Source organism: Bradysia coprophila (assembly GCF_014529535.1).
Source record: "Bradysia coprophila strain Holo2 chromosome X unlocalized genomic scaffold, BU_Bcop_v1 contig_38, whole genome shotgun sequence".
NCBI classification, from domain to species: Eukaryota; Metazoa; Arthropoda; class Insecta; order Diptera; family Sciaridae; genus Bradysia; species Bradysia coprophila.
In genome coordinates, this window is record NW_023503327.1 from 676,435 (window position 1) to 696,062 (window position 19,628).

At 35.2% G+C, this 19,628-nt stretch overlaps 1 protein-coding gene across 2 annotated transcripts; it reads left to right on the forward strand.

Annotated features, from left to right (window-relative positions):
• The first annotated feature begins 3,008 nt into the window (after positions 1–3,008).
• Positions 3,009–10,133, forward strand: LOC119069644 (post-GPI attachment to proteins factor 2-like). Of its 2 annotated transcripts, none has more exons than XM_037173767.1 (5): positions 3,009–3,053; positions 6,189–6,291; positions 7,876–7,924; positions 8,790–9,140; positions 9,611–10,133. In XM_037173767.1, coding segments are annotated over exons 1-5 (858 nt in total). In that variant the 5' UTR covers positions 3,009–3,051; the 3' UTR covers positions 9,964–10,133. The 2 variants fall into 2 exon arrangements, with proteins under 2 accessions (XP_037029662.1, XP_037029660.1); XM_037173765.1 differs by lacking the exon at positions 3,009–3,053 and adding an exon at positions 5,514–5,810.
• Positions 10,134–19,628: the final 9,495 nt, after the last annotated feature.

Below are 19,628 nucleotides of genomic sequence, written 5' to 3' on the forward strand. Positions count from 1 at the left end.
AAAATTTCCAATTAAATTCCAAAAAAAAGAGCTTTGCATTGAAAATGTTCATTGGGACATTTTACTGCGCTTTCGGTAGGTACTCAGAATTTCCGATCAGTACAATATGTTGACAACCCGAACAACGACAATTTCATCCACAGCAACGTCGCTTATGTGATATTTCATACAAATCGAGCAACGTCGCCTACGCGATTTACACAGAAATATTATTGAGGTTATGGTTCTGTGGATGAAATTTGACAATTCGGATGGCCTTGGCAGGGCCTATTATTTGGGAATCGATTTTGGGAATATTTGGGAATTTTGGGAATATTTGGGAATTTTGGGAATATTTGTGAATTCTGGGAATATTTGGGAATTTTGGGAATATTTGAGAATTTTTGTGAATATTTGGGGATTAATTCCCAAATAATTACTCCTTTTGAATATATTATCCCAAAATGTTTGGTTTCTATTTTTTATTGTTATCAATAAAGCTTTATAAATCGTGTTTAAATACCATTGACATTTAATCTCATCCATCAGAAGTTTATTTTCGATGTTCACAAATGACTTAGAAATAACCAGTGGCATTACAGCAGGTATTTTCTATCGTTAAAACTTTTACACCTCGTCTACTTCCCAAATATTCCCAAAATTCACAAATATTCACAAATATTCACAAATATTCCCAAATATTTTCAAATATTCACAAATATTCCCAAATATTCCCAAAATTCACAAATATTCACAAATATTCCCAAATATTTTCAAATATTCACAAATATTCCCAAATATTCCCAAATATTCCCAAAATTCACCAATATTCCCAAATATTCCCAAAATTCACAAATATTCACCAATATTAACAATATTGATTCCCAAACCATGATGCTGATGAGATTACAGTAGGCACTGCGTTTCTGTTATACAGAAAGATGACTTGTTTTTGTTGTATGAGTTAAAACATAATCCTAAGCGGTAGCTCGTATCACTAAAGCCTCCAAATTTGACACTTGTCAATTCAGTGTTCATGCTAGTAGCAGGGCTGTGCCGTAACACATACATTTTTTGGGGTACCTCCAACGCCGCTGGCTTAAAACACTTTATTATGTATCAAAAATTTTATAAGCATGATATCCACTGAATCGTTCAAATTTTATTTAAGTCTACGTCTACCTGGTCTTAAATTTTTGTGAATATTTGGGAATATTAAGAAATTTTGGGAATTAATTCCCAAATAATAGGCCCTGCCTTGGAACAAACCTATTGAGTCCGTTAGGATCAAAAGTAGGTCTATTTCATCTGTCAAAGTGACGTTTTAAACGTCAAACATTAGAAACTCTGTAAAACGGTCGGTAATTTCGTTAATTCTTCCTTATTTTTTTTTTAAATCCAGTTAGTGAAAAAGAATTTAAGAAAAATCAACGAAATTACTGACTACTTCTTATGTTTGATGTTTAAAACGTCACTTTGACAGATGTAATAGACCTATTTTTGATCCCAACGGACTCGTTACAAAAATAGTCAGATTTTAATTGATTTCCCATGAAAGCTAGATCCATATGCGGTTTTACGTATGACATATGTACATAGTAACCTTCCGCTACCGGTTAAAAACATTTCGGATACCACAAAGGTATTTACTTGGTAACTGTCTTAAACGTAATACATACTCAAGAAATGTCGCGAACGACATTTCAATGAAACTGGAGCTTAAGTATACTTTCATTTGGTACTTATCGATGTTGTACTTAAAAATGAGTGGCTTTTACGCAACATAGGGGTGATCATCGAGGGCATTGGTATTATTCTTGTGAAAAAAATTCAACAGAGATTTTAAAACGATATACACAACTAAAATTTTTAAAGTTCTTTGTGCGGTGCATAAAAGAGTCGGATCTAAAAGTTTTAATTTATCGTCGATAAAGGACATACCCATCAAATGATCGGAAAAAATTCTCGAAAGTAACCATTACTCACTATACTAATCTATTTATTAATGAAATGATCGTCGGGCTCATGTAAATTCCGACAAATAGTTATGCCTGCATCTGGTAGATCACTTTAACCGGTTTAACTAACGGTTAACCCCTAATCATCCTGTATTATAGCAGTAAGGTTTATATATAGCTACCGTCATGAAAATTAGTATTAAAACAACAGGTGAACGGTGAGGTTCATTTACTAGTAAGGTGCAAAAAATTAGTATAACATTGTAATATTGGTGTAACGGTTAATGTTGACCAGAAACTAACTGAATTTTTTTTTGTGAAGTTGTTGGCAAGGCTGTAAACTTTAGATAATATTAGCGGCTCTACTCATTAAAGGGTAAAATTAAGCTTGTAGATTTTTAAAGTTTTATTTACGTGTTTTGTCCGTTTCATTATGTTTGTCGCAACATGTGTTGTGCACAAACCCATGAACTTTAAGAATTAATTCACATTTGCCAATCAAGGACTTTTTTTTCAATTTTTATTTTGAACTCGATTTGTAACATTTTTATTGTATTTTATTTTATCTTTTACAATGTCACCTCCCTCAAATCTTTTGATGGTGGAATTGTGCCCAAAATCGATGCCACGTTTCCTTTTTGAGTGGCGATGCTGATTCTGAAGACTATAGAACTGTAGAAGTTTGTAGTCTAATTGTAATGATTTTACATGAGCAATGTCATTTGATGAACTAAAAAAAAAACTCGGCTTCGCCTCGGATTGACGTCTAGTGTTACAAAATACCTTCATTCGATGCTTATTCTATACATTAAGAACCTAGTGTAACAACGATCATTTTTTTCTTTGAGTGCACGTTTTGTTAAACTGCTTGCCGGACTCAGAATACGTTCCAAAACATTTGCCACGCGGAATTAGGCAATGTCCAATGGGGCATATATTGTGTGGTAGATGTAAGTGAGGGACATACTTTATGAATGTAGTTAACTATTTTAAAAGAAAGGTCAAAAGTTAACTTTACTTTTTTATGTTTGTAGGAAGACATCATCACAGCAAATAAAGGTTTCTCCAATCATTTATTTCAACACTCAAATGTAGCCTACATTTCAGCGAGATTATGTAAGTAGCACTATGAATTCACGCCGTAATGCTCAAAACAAACGAGGCATTGAAAACGTGTTTTGGTCCTATTTTTCATGACGAAATTTTCGAAACTGTCAAATGCAGTTAGAACTTTTTCTATTCAAAATCGCGATTGCTGCATCTGTCAATGAAAACTAGGACCAAAACACGTTTTCAATGCCTCGTTTGTTTTGAGCATAAGTGTGCCTAAAATTTGACGTTTAAGTGAACGATTTGATGAAAAAGTGAACCGAAAAGTACATTTCAACGCTTCATTATATGAAAATGACGCTACGTTAGAAAGACCTCCGCACTTTGCATTTTGAATTTCGGCCGCACTTACGGCGTGAATTATACAGAGAAGAGATAAATGCAAAGTATCGTATACCGTCCTGGATACTGCACTATACGTAATTAACTCATCGGATTCTAGGATATGACATAACAGATGTTTTGGCATCTTTGAGTTGATCACGAATTCAGTGGCAGCAAAACTTTTTAGAATCTTAGCAACTTCCTCCACTGACTGAGAAGAGGATGTTCTTTATGTCCTAAAAAATTTAAAGTCGAAAAAGTCCACTGAATTTTTACCAGCCAAGAGTGTGTTGGTCCTGACCTGTCCTTTCAGAGCATAGTTACGAAAATGTATATGGTGGAACTCCCGAGTCAAAATGCTTAATTTGTTGAAATGAAAAGTGTTACACCGCAAAAGAAAATAGCATTTAAGAGGGCCATGGAGCCTACATTTGTGCGTTTCGTGTTTTATTTTCGATAATATCTTTTCACCGGAAACCCTTTTTGAAAAATGTACTGCAATAACGATCACAAGAGTGTTAGCCTTTAATAAAAATATATTTGTTTGAAGCAGCTCTGAGAAAAGTCAGCAGTTAACCGAAATTTTCATAAATTGCTTAATTTCCTCAGAACTGGTCAGACTGCCAGACAAACAAATCTATTTTTGAAAGCTTAAATATTCGAGGTCGTTATTGCGGTTGTACATTTTTAGACCCGTACGAAGTACTGGGGTCTTATAGGTTTACGCATACGTTTGTAACACGTCGAATTGGACTCCCTGAGTAAGGGGAAACCTATTGTGGTTGTCTAGAGAAGCCAAATCCGCGAAAAAAAAGTCCGTCTGTCCGTCTGTCCGTCTGTCCGTCTGCACGATAACTTGAGTAAAACGCATCCGATTTTGAAAATTCTTTTTTTTCCCGTTTGGTAATGTCAAAAGACAGGCTAAGTTCGAAGATGAGTGATTTTGGATCGACCCCTCCCGAGCTGTGGCCCAATAAGTGCTTTACGGTTTTTCGAAGATATCTCCGGACATTTAAACTTTAAACTTGTAAGTGATACGTCAAATAAAAGGTATTTACAATACCGATCGACAAAAAAAAAAGTTTATGGAAATCGGATGACCGACTCGTGAGTTAGACCCCTTGGTGTGGAACAGGCACAGGGCGGCAAGCAGTTTTTGCTTGTAGGTCGGCCACATTTGAACATATTTCGTCTGTTTTAGCTTTATTAGATAAATATTGACCGTACCAATCAGGGAAATTTTTTTTTAATGAAATTATGTTCTCCGGAGCGTGAGCTAGGTCTCTTGGAGTGAGCTCTTATCTGGCTACTCGGAAGTACAGTGAACGTGGTGTATTTTGACAATATCTCGAGTAAATTTTGACCGAATTTCATGAATTTTTTTTTGTTTGAAAGGTATTAACGAATGTAAAGCGTCCGTACTATTTCCGGTCTCCTAACAAAATGGCTGCCGGCGGCCATATTGGATTTTAGTAAAATAGAAATATCTTGGGGAAAATGATACTTAGAGAGTTTCTGTTAACATGGAAATAATTTGTTATGTGTGTGGGGTTTCAGGGATTCCATATACGGACATCTATATATACCTATATACAGCTATATTGAGCTATATACAGGCATATAGAGCTATATAATAGCATATATTTATCTGTGAAATGTTTATTTATAGTGAAATATAGTTAAATATAGCGGTATATAGCTGTTTAAATAGGAATTTATGAAATTTGTCTTCGTACGGGGCTGTCTATATTGCCTCCGGCAATTTAGTTGTATATGATAACAAGGCAAAGAGTGGATAATGTAAGTGATTTTAAAGGGAGAATAGTTTTTCAGCAGAGAAGAAAATGAAGTAAGAGAAATGAAGAGTTTCACATTAAAGGCTTTTGATACGAATAGGTGTTTCGTACGGGTCGGCGTTAGCTATGTTTCAAAAGGGATTCTGGTGAAAAGATATCATTGAAAATAATCTGAAATAAAATATTTAAACACGTTCAGACGTATGTTTTTCAGCAAGGTATCCAAGCCTCTTAAAAAATTGTTGAGGATTTCATATTTTCATGCGGGCGCTTTGAATTTACCGCCAAAAAAAAATTCAATTTCTCTGACACGTACTCTGTGTGGTGCTCATGGTGCTACACGACAATACTCTAAAAATATGTTTGAGTATTTGACAGGATTTGTGCAAAAAAAAAATCTTGGAAAAATATCGAAATAAAAACACAAAAAATCATGTCAGCGATAAATTTATAAAATTCCAACCACTAAATCAAATCTTTCGATCAAGTTTTTGTTGTCAAATAAAATTAATAAGTTGTATCGCGGGGCACAATTCGATGCCAAGAACAACAATGGATATGTAATCATATTAAAAATTTGATTACGATCATCGCAACACCAGTGTGTGTGTGTTTTTTTATTTGGCGATATTTTATTGATAATGTAAGTGTTTGGAAATAATCTAAGTGGAATAACCTTTCACAAATTGATAAATAAACCTTTCGTCCAACGATAAATATAATTTTCTTTTTCGTAAATTAACTCAATTTACAAAATCGATTGCCGAATTAAACGGAATATTTATCGAAATCGATAAAAATTAAATTTAGTAGCTGGTGATATGTGTGGATTGCGTGAAAATAACCACAAAAAAAAGATGCCGAATAGTTTTTAAAAATAGGCAAATTTGTGGATTATAAATTATATGTGTGGATGGTTCGCTCCTTGAGCGTATGTGTGCACATTTGACGATGCTATTATTATTTGAAATTAATTTCCTACGTCTATTAATATATGTCAATTAACAACTCACAATTTTAGGCCTTCCAAAATTGCTGAAGATAATAATGTTATGGTAACCGGTGACCGATCTGTTAATAGTGAAAATGACAAGGAACATGCGTTCAAACAGACACCTGACACAGTAAGTACCAAGTCAAAATTAATAATGTGAACCTACTGGATCGACTTCAGTTGAGAATATATCAAAGGTCCGATTCCGAAGGTATTATGAGCAGCTGGGTCTAATAATACCCAATTTTCATCAATATATCACAAGTAAATTATAACTAAAAATCCGTACTGTCCATACAACACCTCTTCGCCTTTCTGGATGATCGGTCGCTAGACTTCCGAGAAGTATTTCGATTCTGACTTTATCAGTTGATGATTCTGCGGTTAAAATTTGAAAGAGTGATTTGTCTTCATGAAACGGGGCAGAGCGGCGATTCTCGTGCATTTAAGAATTCATAACTTGACAGTTGTCACTCTTAGCTTTAAGGTGACAACACTGTAAAGTTACGAATTCTTAATCTCACGAGAATCGACGCCCAGGACATAAATAATATTGAGAATTATTTCACTAAATTTGAAATTTCACCACATTTCAATCAAAAGTCATTAAATTTGGTGAATTTTTGAAAGAAATTTGGTGAATTTTAGTGAATCATTTCTTAATATTACGCCCTGAAACGGCGCTTTCAATGTCCATACAACCATTAATGGTTATTTGTTGCAATCGACCAATCGACCTAACTATAGTGAGATATAATCACCTGAACATCTATTTATGTATACACGTTTATTTCGCAGTGTAATCAGTGCGGTAATCTGTTGCTTCATATTAAGTTTCACGTAGATGAAAATGTGGAAAAGGTGGTTGTGCATAGTTGCTCAGAAAATGATTTTTCATCAGTTGGTATAATATAACACAACGGATCAGTGCCGTGTCTAACTTTCTGAGCGCCCTGGACTACCGTTAGTCGGGACTTACAAAAATGGCGCCAAAGATTTTTAATTTTCTGGCTGCGTGAAAACATTTTTTTCATGAATTTCGAGCGCCCTTTTTTCTTCCAGCGCCCTGGACCATCGTTGACATGGCCTCCATGTCGACACGGCACTGCAACAGATTTAAGTGAGACTAAAGGAATATCCGAAGGTGTCACGTCGCATATGACATTTTCTCACGAGTACGATGAAAACTAATTGAAAAGTCGATTTTAAATTATCCTATATAGAGGCGCATTGGTGTCATTGGTGACATAACACCTGTGCACAACATTGTACCGTGCATATAATTGAATATAGGTTACAGCATAGTATCGACGAACTGTCTTCCAAACACACAACCATATGACCAAACTTATCAATTATTAAATGAATGAACCACAAACTTAGACACATACCTTATTGATTTACAATTGAGTGTCGTCGTTTTTGTTTGGAAACTCAAAACTGCATACGTGTTCCATGCAAAATAAGCAACGTGTATGTTAACATAACTAATGTGACCATGCAGCTTTTCATTCTTGACGAACCGATGTACGATTCATCATTTTATTGAAATAATGTTTTGTAAAAAGAAGTCACTTGATGTCCTAAGTTATTCATGAGTTCGAGAGCCAGTTGAAATTACATAGCAACGCAAATAATATAAACGCAAAGGCTGTATTATGCACACATTGTAGAGAAAATGGACTGAATGGTCTGCTTTTCAATTTATTTTCAGGTCATACATTTTATGGTCAGTCTACGACAGATATGTGTAATTGTTGCGGGTATGTACAGTTACAGCATAAGGACTAGAGATACAGAGCACAATAACATAATGGACAGGACACGTAACTGTTACGTAAACGGTTTATGTCCATCACACCGAATGGTCACCGAATGTGACTTATGAGTGAAAGGCTGCGCGCAGTTTGCACACGGCTACAATTCAGGCTATGTCATTTTGTTACACTACCTAATTACGACAGGTTTTTGTCAGCGGCTATGAGAGAAGCCAAATTGATATCAAAACGAAATTCCAAATTTTTAAATTTTCAAATTTTTAACTTGATTATACCAAGTTGGTATGCAGGACAGTAAAAATTTAATTTTAAAATTTTATTCTTCGATTGGCCTACACTAAGCCTATCTTTGTTTGTGCGCTTCTAGCGCTGCAGTTCATAGATGCCTGAACGAAAATTTATCGTCCCAGACTGATATGTACGTACACAGGCTCTCGGTCTGTTGGTTTAAATTTATGCTGCAATGAGATTTGTAACCAATCATATTCACCTACTTGATTGAATGTAATTGAACTGCTGAGGTGAATGTACAATCACTGCAGTTAGGCATGAAATGCAGTGCCGCTTTTAGCTTTTGGGCGTCATCGGGCAATTGGAAAAATAGCCGCCAATTTAGTAAAGCTAAATTTTTTTAAGGACCTCTGGCACCATGTTCTCCTGCTCCACTTCGGGCGCCACGGGCATTTGCCCATTTGGCCCATGCGGAAAAGGCGGCACTGATGAAATGGCAGGAAACTTAAGCTAACTTATAAAACAAATTGTTGTTGTGCTCTATATCCATCGTCCATATAAGCTTTACCTTTACCATCGACATAGAACAGATGAAAAACGATTTTTACTCTAATTTCAGCTATACCTCTGGTTACCCTATTTCTTTGTCTAATTTACGCCATTGTCTTCCAATTCGAAGATGTCCATGAAACACATTGCCGTGTGTTCAACATCATTCCATCGATAAGTGCCATAACTGGCATAAGTCCACAGAGGTATTTTTGGCGTATCAGCGTCGCGATACATATAGGACCTCGATTCGGACTAATTGCTTGCTACCGAAGCCATTACAATTGCATATTGGATAAAATTCAGGACGAAATAATCAAAAAGAGAGCTCGATTATTGGCAACGCTTGTGTTTTGGTCGCACACCATTGAATTGTCGGCTTTATGTGGCGTCACTTACGTATCGAATCGTGAAAATTACCGTAAGTTCTCGTTTGTTTGCTTTATTGTTGGGATTGTCTCGGGCTTAGGGTCGGTTTACTCCTCTTACGCACTATCTATACCTCCAACAGTTAAACTGTCGGTCAGATGAACTACTCACGACATTTAAGAGCAACCTCTTCGCTTAAATTAGAGGTCTAGTTTCGCTACCTCGCATTTATTCGTGGCATGCGATAAAATGTGCTTCTGGTTGGGAGTTTACTGACCTCGCTTTCCTCCGAACATACACAAGAATTATTCAGTGTATGTTCGGGTGAAACAGACTAAAATTTAAAAGGTCCGTCGGGAATCTCCAGTCCGAGCCTGGGAAAAGGGAATGTTTAACAAAAACGTATGCTTCGTACATTTTCCCGTACGCATACCTACCGTCGCGTCAGTTTGCCCCGAGATGACATTTCCCGATTTAAATTTGCTACCCGATCATAAGTCCTGATTAATTTTTCCCTTGCAGCTCTTCACGAAAAAATTTTCATCACATTTATGACCTGCTCGCTGTGCCACATGTTAGCAACAATAAAGCTGTTTAATTTAATCAAACCCATCGACCAACAAACGCCAGAAGATCAAGTGTCAATCAAATGGAAGAAACGTCTGTTCGCCTCATCGATCCTCAGCACCATCGGTTTGTTAATATTCTTTTTCAAACATCGGTTCTATTGTCATGACATGGCATTCAGTTGGTTCGCTCTAAGTGAGTACTTTATCGCCTGTTCGAATATGGCATTTCACTATACGACCACACTGGATTTTCCCAATGAGCACTTTTTCATTGGCAGGGGATTAAACAAGTTGAAAAGTGATTAGGCTTTTGATTTTATATTTCTCCCAAGATTTCTCCTCCACCCCCATTTTTTCGTTCTCCTCAATTCCCCCTCATCTTGTTTGTGATTTGAGCAGCGACCAATGTGTTTTGGTTGTTGTTTCACATGACATTGTGAAAAGTTCCTTCCCCTCCAGTCAGTAATCAAGAGCAAAAAGAAAGAAAGAAAACCAAAAAATCTTCCCACTTTGAATAGTATGTACACACAGAAAGTGAAGCAAAATTGAATATTAAAACAACAAAACATTTATCGAACAAGAAAAATATCATTCGTACAAGGCAACACACATTTGATATTATAGCGAAAATTATATTTAGATTTAAAACAAAAGAAAAAAAAATGAAAGAAAGAAGCTAGTCCTAAGTATATAGAGAGCACTTATTAAGATTACCTTTTTGATTTTACGAATGAAAACCAGGCCAAAGATTTTTTTTTATTTTAATTTATTTTTTATCTTTTAAGTTTAAGCTAAGATTCTTCTTCATTCTTCGATAATTTTCTTAATTTCTTGATTGAACGACGAGTAGTGTTGGGAAACTTTCATCTTTTGAATAGTAGTAGAACGATAGGAGCGGATATTGATCTTTGGAATTTCTGTTCGACAACAATTGTTTTGTTGCTTTAAATCGCAGTTTTATATTTTCAATGAAATTGTTTTATAGTCGTGAGAGAAATCATGTTAACAGAGACGTACCTTTTTGTTGGATATCATGAAAAATCGACATCTATTTTTCGAAGTACAAGAATTCTATTTCATTCACTGACGTTAACTTGTGTCGCTCATTTAATTATCAAATTGCATTTCTTGAGTAAAAAAATTAATCGAAAACAAAATTTTCAACGTTTCGTTCTCAACACTGAGAGACGCCGCGTTAAACTTTCTACTTGGCATTTTTTAGTGCATTTATGGCGTGAATTTCTTCTAAATACCAAATTTAACACTAGCAAAAGATATGTTCTTGTGTAATGCTTAGTTTCCTCTTACCAAAAAAGTACTCAGTGTGAGAGACAAAATTGAATTTTTTTCAATTTTTCCTTTGTTTATTTGACAGCTAGCTCTCTCACGGCTCTCTCACGGAGTACTTTTTGTTGAGTGGAATGGACACTTAATACTTTATACCGCTGTATTGTCGTCTAAGGAGATTACTTTTAGTGTTACGGTGTTTGAATTGACTTTTGACTTTTGTCGCCTAAATGTATACTACTTTACGATTTCTACCAGCGACCATTCTAGATCCCTAGACAAATTGACACGTGACTGAAGCTGGCCTAGAGTTATATTGAGTTTGAAATGAGTTGGTAAATATAACAAAACGTTATGTGCTTTCAACCGGTTGCTTCCACAGTACTGCTCCCAGCATGAACACTGAGTTGACAAGTGTCAAATTTGGAGGCTTAAGTGATAAGAGCTACAGCTTAAGATTTTTTTCATTATAGAAACAGTGCTGTGTTGATTCCGAAAAATCGATAATTTTATTGAGAACACGGTTGTCCAAAACAGAAATTAAAGAAAAACTATTTTTAGAAGTGGTAGCTTGGTTCCCACAGATGAATTAAATACGCCAAAGAACGCAAAATTAAGCTGCGTTGGAATGTAAACAATGAAATTAGTGAATTCGTCCAATCTAGAAACTAACGTCAATACTGAAAGAATATTGGGTTCTCGTCTAATTGAACAATAATACAAAGGTGAAAGTATCCAACCGCTCCCGTCCACGCTACCCGGGTTCCATATTTATACGTTTTTTTCCTCTGAACAAAGTTTTCGTTCCGTTATCAGGCATTTTTCATAAGTGCCCTTAAGAATATATAATAAATGAATGTATACTCATCCTTCCGCCACCAGCATACTAAAATAGAAACTTTTTTTTTTCTTTGGTAAAGTTTTATTTTCTCTCTCGTCTTTTTGTTTCGAATCGACACCGTTCAATTTTAGTTACTTTATGGCAATCAATACAAAATTCTGAATGTCTTTCAAGAAAAAATGACTCGACAAAAATATTTATTTAATGTTATTAGAATTTTTTTAGTTTTTATGCGCACAGATACTGTCAAACGTTACAAATTTAGTGAAACTAATTATTAGTAAAGTGTTAACGTCGTGTTTAACATAAATTTTAGAGAAAAAAATGAAGAAATTACTTAATTGAAGATAACATCCCTAAAGATCTGTTCGTACAAAATTATTGCTAGCAATTAATTCTAGTCATTTTTGTTAGTTTTTTTAATTTATTTTTATTTATTTATTTATTTATTAAAATCTTGATCTGATTCGTTGATTAAAATACTCGAAAAACTGAAAATATATTTCAGTAGAATAATATTTATCTCAAACAGTCATACTTATAACGAATTTTTAATTTAAAAGAAAAATTGGGTTGTTTCTACATAGTGACGAATTTTTACCTCGTTTCGCATCATTTGCTTTCGTTTCAACTCGTTCACTGTGCTATATTTCATTAAAAAACTGTTGAAACCAGACTATAACATTGAGAAATAATTCAATAAATTTCACAAATTTCACGTACACGTATAACATGTACAATTTGCTGATGTGTGATACAAACGGTTCATTTATCCTCAAATTGTACATGTTACACGTAAAATTCTACGTTTTAGACGCACAAAGTAAAATATTTGTTTCACACGTACAATGCTTACGTCTACAATGCACATCGGAAATGTCGAATTTTTTGCGTCAATCAGAACGAATACACAAAACTCTTTGAGGCACTTATGAATCAAACGGATTATTTTTGTTAAAACACAGATGCGAAACGAGATAAAAATTGCTTACTGCGGCTAGTTTTTAGTTTTATTGATTTAGATTTAGATTTCTATTTAGCCTTTTCAAAATATGTATTTGCGAGCAGATAATTCTGCAGAATTAGAAAACTGCTTCGGCTAATCACAAATTAATATTATTTAGATGAAAATTCGAATTAAAAAAAAACCATGAACACAGTGCTGGACCGGGCGATTCCCGAGGGGCCTTTTGATTTTTGTATAAAGAAATGGCAACGAAGGGCCTTTTGACATTTTCTGCAAACAACGCCCGAAGGGCTTTTTTTGAGCCAGTCCGGCACTGCATGAACAGACCTTATAGTAAGTCGAGGAGACAAAGTATTGATATACCACCGGTGTGTTGGTGGTGGAATAATGTTCACAAAAGAGGAAAAGAATTTTTTTTCTATTATTTCACTACTTTATTAACAAAAAATCCAATCTAAAACATAGAACCGCATAGCTCCAGTATGTTGACTAACAATTCAAAGGAGCTATTTTAAAGTTGTTCGGAATGTTCCAAAAATCTAATAATTATAGTTAGTTCCAGCATTTAGTTGAGAATCCGAATGATTGCTTTTAATAGCAACAAGGCTAGGAACACGATAACAATTCGTTTGTTTTCGAATAACCGAGTTTAAATCAGCTTCAAAATTTTTTTACATTTTCGTTTTTCATTGGAACGAATATAGTGCCCATAGTACAGTGAAAATTGTCGCAAAGACCAGTATCGAAGCCATTAGAAATTGGGCACGTTAATCGCTAACGTAACGTTGCTGACTTCCCTCGAAATTTAGAGAGCTACATTGTTAACTATATTACTCTTAAATTACATAATCTTTGAAAGGAGTCAAATTTTGACATTTATCATTGCATCCTTTTCCATAAGGACCGTAAGGGCAAGTGCACTTGTCCCAAAATCGTTTTTTGAATCACCTTATTTCAATAAAAAATTGCCTTAAGCCCAAAAAGGTTCTGACGTCACTAGTTTGGTTTTTATATGGAAAGCAAAGCAACATTTTTTTTTTGTCAACTAAATGATAATTTGAACGGAACGGCCCCTAAGTCTTGGTGCAATTTCAAGGTTATAGGTTCGTGCATTATTCAAAAGTCTCTAACCATTTTCATCTTTTCACTATGGCATTACGACATTCAATCCCTATCATCCGGCGTGTCATCTTATTTTTTTCCTTTCCTTCGTGTGGACGTCCTAAAACTTACATAGACCATCATACGCCCATCACTTATCTGTATAAAGTCAGCTTTTCAAACTGCGATTTTTGCACAGGGATTTAGTGGTTAAGTCAATCCTATTTGGCTTTTAATAATTTAAAACGGTGAACATCAAAAGATATCGAAACGAAATACATTTGGTTCTGTGATCCTTAAAAAACAAAATAAAAATTCTATTTTCTGCAAGAATATTTTCTTTTATTTTACTCTCATCAAAGCGTCTGATAAAAAAATCTTTTTTTTAAACTAACAATTTTCGTTTGAGGTATTTTTAATCGATTGGAATAGAAAACTTTAGTAATTTTTCTTGATTGTTATGTAATATGCGACAAGGGCCGACCAGGTGTTGATAAGGATTGAAATTTTTAAATATCGACAGTTCAATTTGTATCTGAAATCATTTTGTATACGAAATTCCGCATGTAATTTCTCGCGTAATTTGTTAATTACTGGAGATAATTTCTTAAAACCTCCACACAGAAGTTCCGGGCGGATCAAAATGTTCGACCAAAAACTGTTATTTAACCCGTCTAACCATGGCTGCCCCCTTTACTGCCCCTTTTGCTATTATGCTAATAGAATTTATGCAACGAAAACTATAAAAAAAATGTCAACCGAAAATCACTGGTACAATTTTCGAATAATATTCATCTCTACAGTTAGACGCCTTCTAAATTAACGTAAAACATACAGCTGTCCATTTTTTTGCATTTTACATTCACAGCCACAGGTGTCGAAATTTAAGATATGTAGCACGACGTTGAATTGAAACAATTGCGTCCTTGTTTGAACGTTTTTTATTTTTCCGAGTGGAAAATTTGTAGGCAATTACGTAAGTCTCTTTATTGCCTGTCCCCTGCAAATGTTGACCATTATATGCCAGTTTTTCCCCTACATGAAGTGAAGACTATTTTAGGCTCATTTTACTTGAATTTTACGTGACAGTCAACTCTCGCATGGTCAGGCAATAAGGCAGAATACATTGGATGCTGTGAAAGTAGTTCAATAATTCGGAAATAACTTCCGAGATATTTTCAAAGTCATTCGAGCGACTGCTGTTTTTTCGACGCACGAGTGAGTATTGTTTCCGAATTAATGAATTACTTTCGCAGCATCCAATGTAATCTAACTTTACTCGCGACGCCCCGTTGGAATGAAAATAACCGCAAATGTCATCAGGCAGTGAATAACTTCATTTGAGTGGCACGAACAAAATGTATTAGCTACATCGTTCTGTGTAAGAACACAACACATTTTCGTCAGACATTTTTGAGGTGCACAGGTTGTTCATCAACCATTTGTAGCGAAAGTGATACTATGCGCATCCATCTTCTACAAAATGTAAACATAAGGCCTGGACTTGCTAACAAAAACGCTCATCGGGCGTTTCGCTTAGAAGGCGCCAATTTTAAGTAAATCAGACAAATTTTAATCAAAATCGGTGTCAATATTAAAAAAAATAAAAATACGAAATGCCCATTTGGCCAGTCCAAGCCTGTTGTAAATCAAATGAGACTGAAATTCCAATTTTTTAAAAACAGTGAACATGTATTTACCTACGCCCTTGGCACTAACCAGCTCTACGCATGGAGTTATCGCATCATATATTTCGTATTAAAAATTATATTTTGCTGAGAATTTACTATCCTATCGATGAAAAATACCATGAGAAGAGTTTTGAAGATCATGGTTTCATGATTTGTTAAATTAAATTTAAAATGGGTTGTGGAACGATATTTTAAAAAAAAAGCAAACAAACAAACAAAAAATGGTCTCGTGCGCATTGTATAAAAAAGGTGAGCATTGGACTTACATACTTAAGCGGTTGTTTTCGAAATCCTTCCGCTGGTTCTTCTTCCTTTGCACCCAGAGTCCTCACCGTTACCTTACATACAAATGTTAATATTTTCCAGTGGACACTCCTTACTTTAAAGCGGATGTGATTTATCGACAAACCCATTATTTGTTGTGTCCCTTTTAATTCCTACATTATGTGAGTAAAAAGAATCTATATTTGTAATAATTATACTTTTTGTAACTATCGAAATTATGTATTTTAATTGAAATTGAATAAAGTATTTAAAATATCTACAAAACGGTGTATGTGTGTATATGCGTGTGTGTGTTAACATAAGGAAGAGTCCAATGCAGAAATATAGTGAATTACAAGAAAAAATGAATTTCATTCATTTACCTCCGTTTCGAATATTCTTGGTTTAAAGTATCAAAGAAACGTCGATTGAAATCGTCAGTTAATTTTAAAAGGAGCCAAATCAATAAGATTAAACTTTTCCCTGTCCCGTTTCTGTCCCGTCAATTAAGTTGGATAATAATTTCACCGAAATGATGATTTTATATGCTCAGGATATAAACATGGCAGCCAGATGCTAGTCAAAGAAAAAGTTATCCGAAAAGCTATTCGACAATGTGCAAACTTTGAGAAATTTTAATTCAGTCTAGGGTAACAACACCGGTTACGAGCTTCCTCTGAGTACGAACCGTTTTTGATGATGACGTTTTACTAACGTAAGAAAAGAGCCCACAAACAAGACACATTGGTCTGCTCATAACTGATATAAGCGAAGCTCGTATACAGTGTCGTTACCCTACCAATTCCATTAGAAACTAGCATATTGACCGTAGAATGTCATCTCATTGTTCATCCAGAACCTTTATATACCAGAGTTTAACCTTTATATACCAGCCAGTCAAGTGTTACTGACAACGGTAGTCTGAAGTGTCCCAAATTGATATTGTGAGAGAGTCTGATTGAGTCAATTCGCCAATTTCTCAGCCACTTGGAAAACAAGCTCGCTCCGATATTATTGAGTTATAGCTCATTCGATTCGTCATTCAATTCTAGCGAGAAGTGTCTGCCATTTTTTTTCAAAAAAATCCAGTTTGGGTGTAATGTGTCTACATGTGATGTGATGTCAGAGGGTGGTCAGAACACTTTTTTAGCAATAACTTGAGGAAGGAGTAACACAAAAAGTTGAAACTTTTTAGGATTGTTGGCCTATCCGCGGCCGACCGTTTGAGCACACTCTGACTTCCGCACGCGCCATCCATGGCCAGCCATCAGTCAAAGTATGGTCAACTTTCAAATAGTACTGTACCTCTGCAACATCATTGTTCTGATGTTTGAACTACACATTATGGTAGCTGGCTTCAGACTCTATCACATATCAAATCTACCACAGAAGTTTTGTGTTGCAGGATTTGCGGACCATTTGAAAAAAAGTTGACCTTTACGGCTGGAATAAAAGAGTAAAACACAACTTTTTGTCCTACTCCTTCCTCAAGTTATTGCTAAAAAAGTGTTCTGACCACCCTCTGACATCACATCACATGTAGACACATTACACCCAAACTGGATTTTTTTGAGAAAAAATGGCACCCCCTCGCTAGAATTGAACGACGAATCGAATGAGCTATAATTCAATAATATCGGCGATGGCTTGTTTCAGAAATTGAAAATTTGGCTGACGAATAGGCGAATTGACTCTTAATAATCTGCTCTCGAGCAATTTCCGGCAAACCATAATTTGCTGGTAATTTTTGTTCACCCGGAGTCCTCGTTGGAAATCAATTCGACACTTAGGTTGCAATTCCTGATAAGTCGAAACGTGCATTATAATTAATACAAACAGACGACAAAGCATCACTGTTGCGATAAAGTAGCTACCGTACCGCTACATAATAAGCGATAGACTTTGGTTGGTGTTCTCTTATAGAGGCAACAGTAATGCATCAGTAAAAGTTTTCGTATTTGGAAAACATAATACAATTTTTTAAGCAAAACAAAAGAAACATTTTTGATGATTGTTAAAAGGTTAAAGTTTTGGATTCCGTTAAAATTCAAATTTTTAATGTACTAGACGAATAATATGCATAGTTAGCATGAATTGAAATCAACCTAGCTAACGAAACGGTACCCATACGATATCGAACGTGTGATTTTCTTCCAGTTGTTCGGTTTCGTTCTATAAATGAAATTTATTGCTTCTTGTGACTCCAACTTCAAGTAATTGTACGAAAGAAGCTTCTTTTTTCTTTAAGGCGGAAGGACGATTTTTAGTGAAATCATGTAAGCGCCTAAAGCTTGATTTCCACTTACCAAAAAAGTATTCCGTGCGAGTGACAAAATTGTATTTTTTCAATTTTTGCTTTGTTTACTTCACAGCTCGCTCTCTCACCGAGAACAAAAAAAATGTTGAGTGGAAACCATACTAAACACTAATAGTCTAGAATTCTGTCTCTCAAATAAATTCGATAAATGTAGATAATTCGATAAAGCGCGGCCCCTCACGGATGGGATAGAACACGCCTGACTGCTTTTTTCATAGAACAGTTGAACTGTCAAACTTTTTTACATTTGTATGTAAAATTTTGACAGTTTGGTTTTAATAACGATATATCTCGGTAAACATGTTCATGTTGCTATTTATGAAGGGCGAAAGAATATGTTTTACCCTACCATTATAGGTAAAATTATCTAACTCAGGCTTCTCCTGGAATGAATCGTTGGTGACATCGTTATGTATCTTAGATATTACACGAGGTCATCCAGGTTATAGTAGGTAAGTACATTCAAAAGATGTATTTCGAGATTCATCGATCAGTTCAAATACAGGCGTATCAGTAAGTATCTACTACTCCGGTGATCTGCGTAAACTTGAATTTCCCTGATTTTCTCAAAGAGCAAGAATATGGAAAATGTGTAAAAAAAATAATTTTGAAATTATTGGTGATTTTCACGATCAACGGATATCAATGCTTTACTATCTATATGATTTTAATACTTCCTAATAAATCAGACTTTATACGTTGACTCGAGTAGTTGATACTTACTCTTCATGGACCGTGACAGGATAATATCTGTCAAAATTCATTTCACGGCTGACTGTTACTTTCAATGTTCAATTTGAACCTTTTACAGACACCATTTTCTCCGCAACGCTTCACACCCTTTGCTGCAAATCGCCAATAGATCATTGTATCTGTGAACTATGGGTTGTTAAGGAATCTCGCGCCATTCACAATAATTCACAAAGTTACATCTTCCTTATACAAAATGTGTCAAAATGTGAATTATTGTGAATGACGCGGCGCGAGACTCCTAGCAACCAACTATGGGGACACTTGGTTTTTTCCAAGTTAGATTTACTTACAGTCTTACTCCACATGAAACGAACAGTAACTCACAAACGATAAAAATCTTATTTTTAGCATAAATAATAGGTCTGTTCCAAGGTTATTTGAGCTGTCAAAAAGTCATCTATAGAGCCATAGCCAAAAAAAAATATTTTTCACAAAATGTTCGCAAAAGCGTTGAGGTTCTGGCTCTGTGGATGCTCTCGTTCGTTTTCGGCTGGACAAAAATCGTTTTGTACAGTACGATGGAACAGACCTATTGCAAGCACAAACTTATCAAATTGCCACGTTTTTCTGTGGACCCATGCGGGTATCATAACAAAAATGGCCGACGGTACTCAACACAATCATGGACAACCATACAACGAAAACCAGCCATCATAAATGGAAACGCATACAAGGAAAATTTAATTTAAAAATATGCGCAGAATGAATGTACCGCTGCGTTGTCGGAGATACCAAGCATTCCAAAAACTG

Coding starts and splice junctions, on each gene's coding strand:
- LOC119069644 (XM_037173767.1), top strand. Junction 6,292..7,875: donor TCAAACAGACACCTGACACA/GTAAGTACCAAG, acceptor ATTTATTTTCAG/GTCATACATTTTATGGTCAG. Junction 9,141..9,610: donor ATCGAATCGTGAAAATTACC/GTAAGTTCTCGT, acceptor TTTCCCTTGCAG/CTCTTCACGAAAAAATTTTC.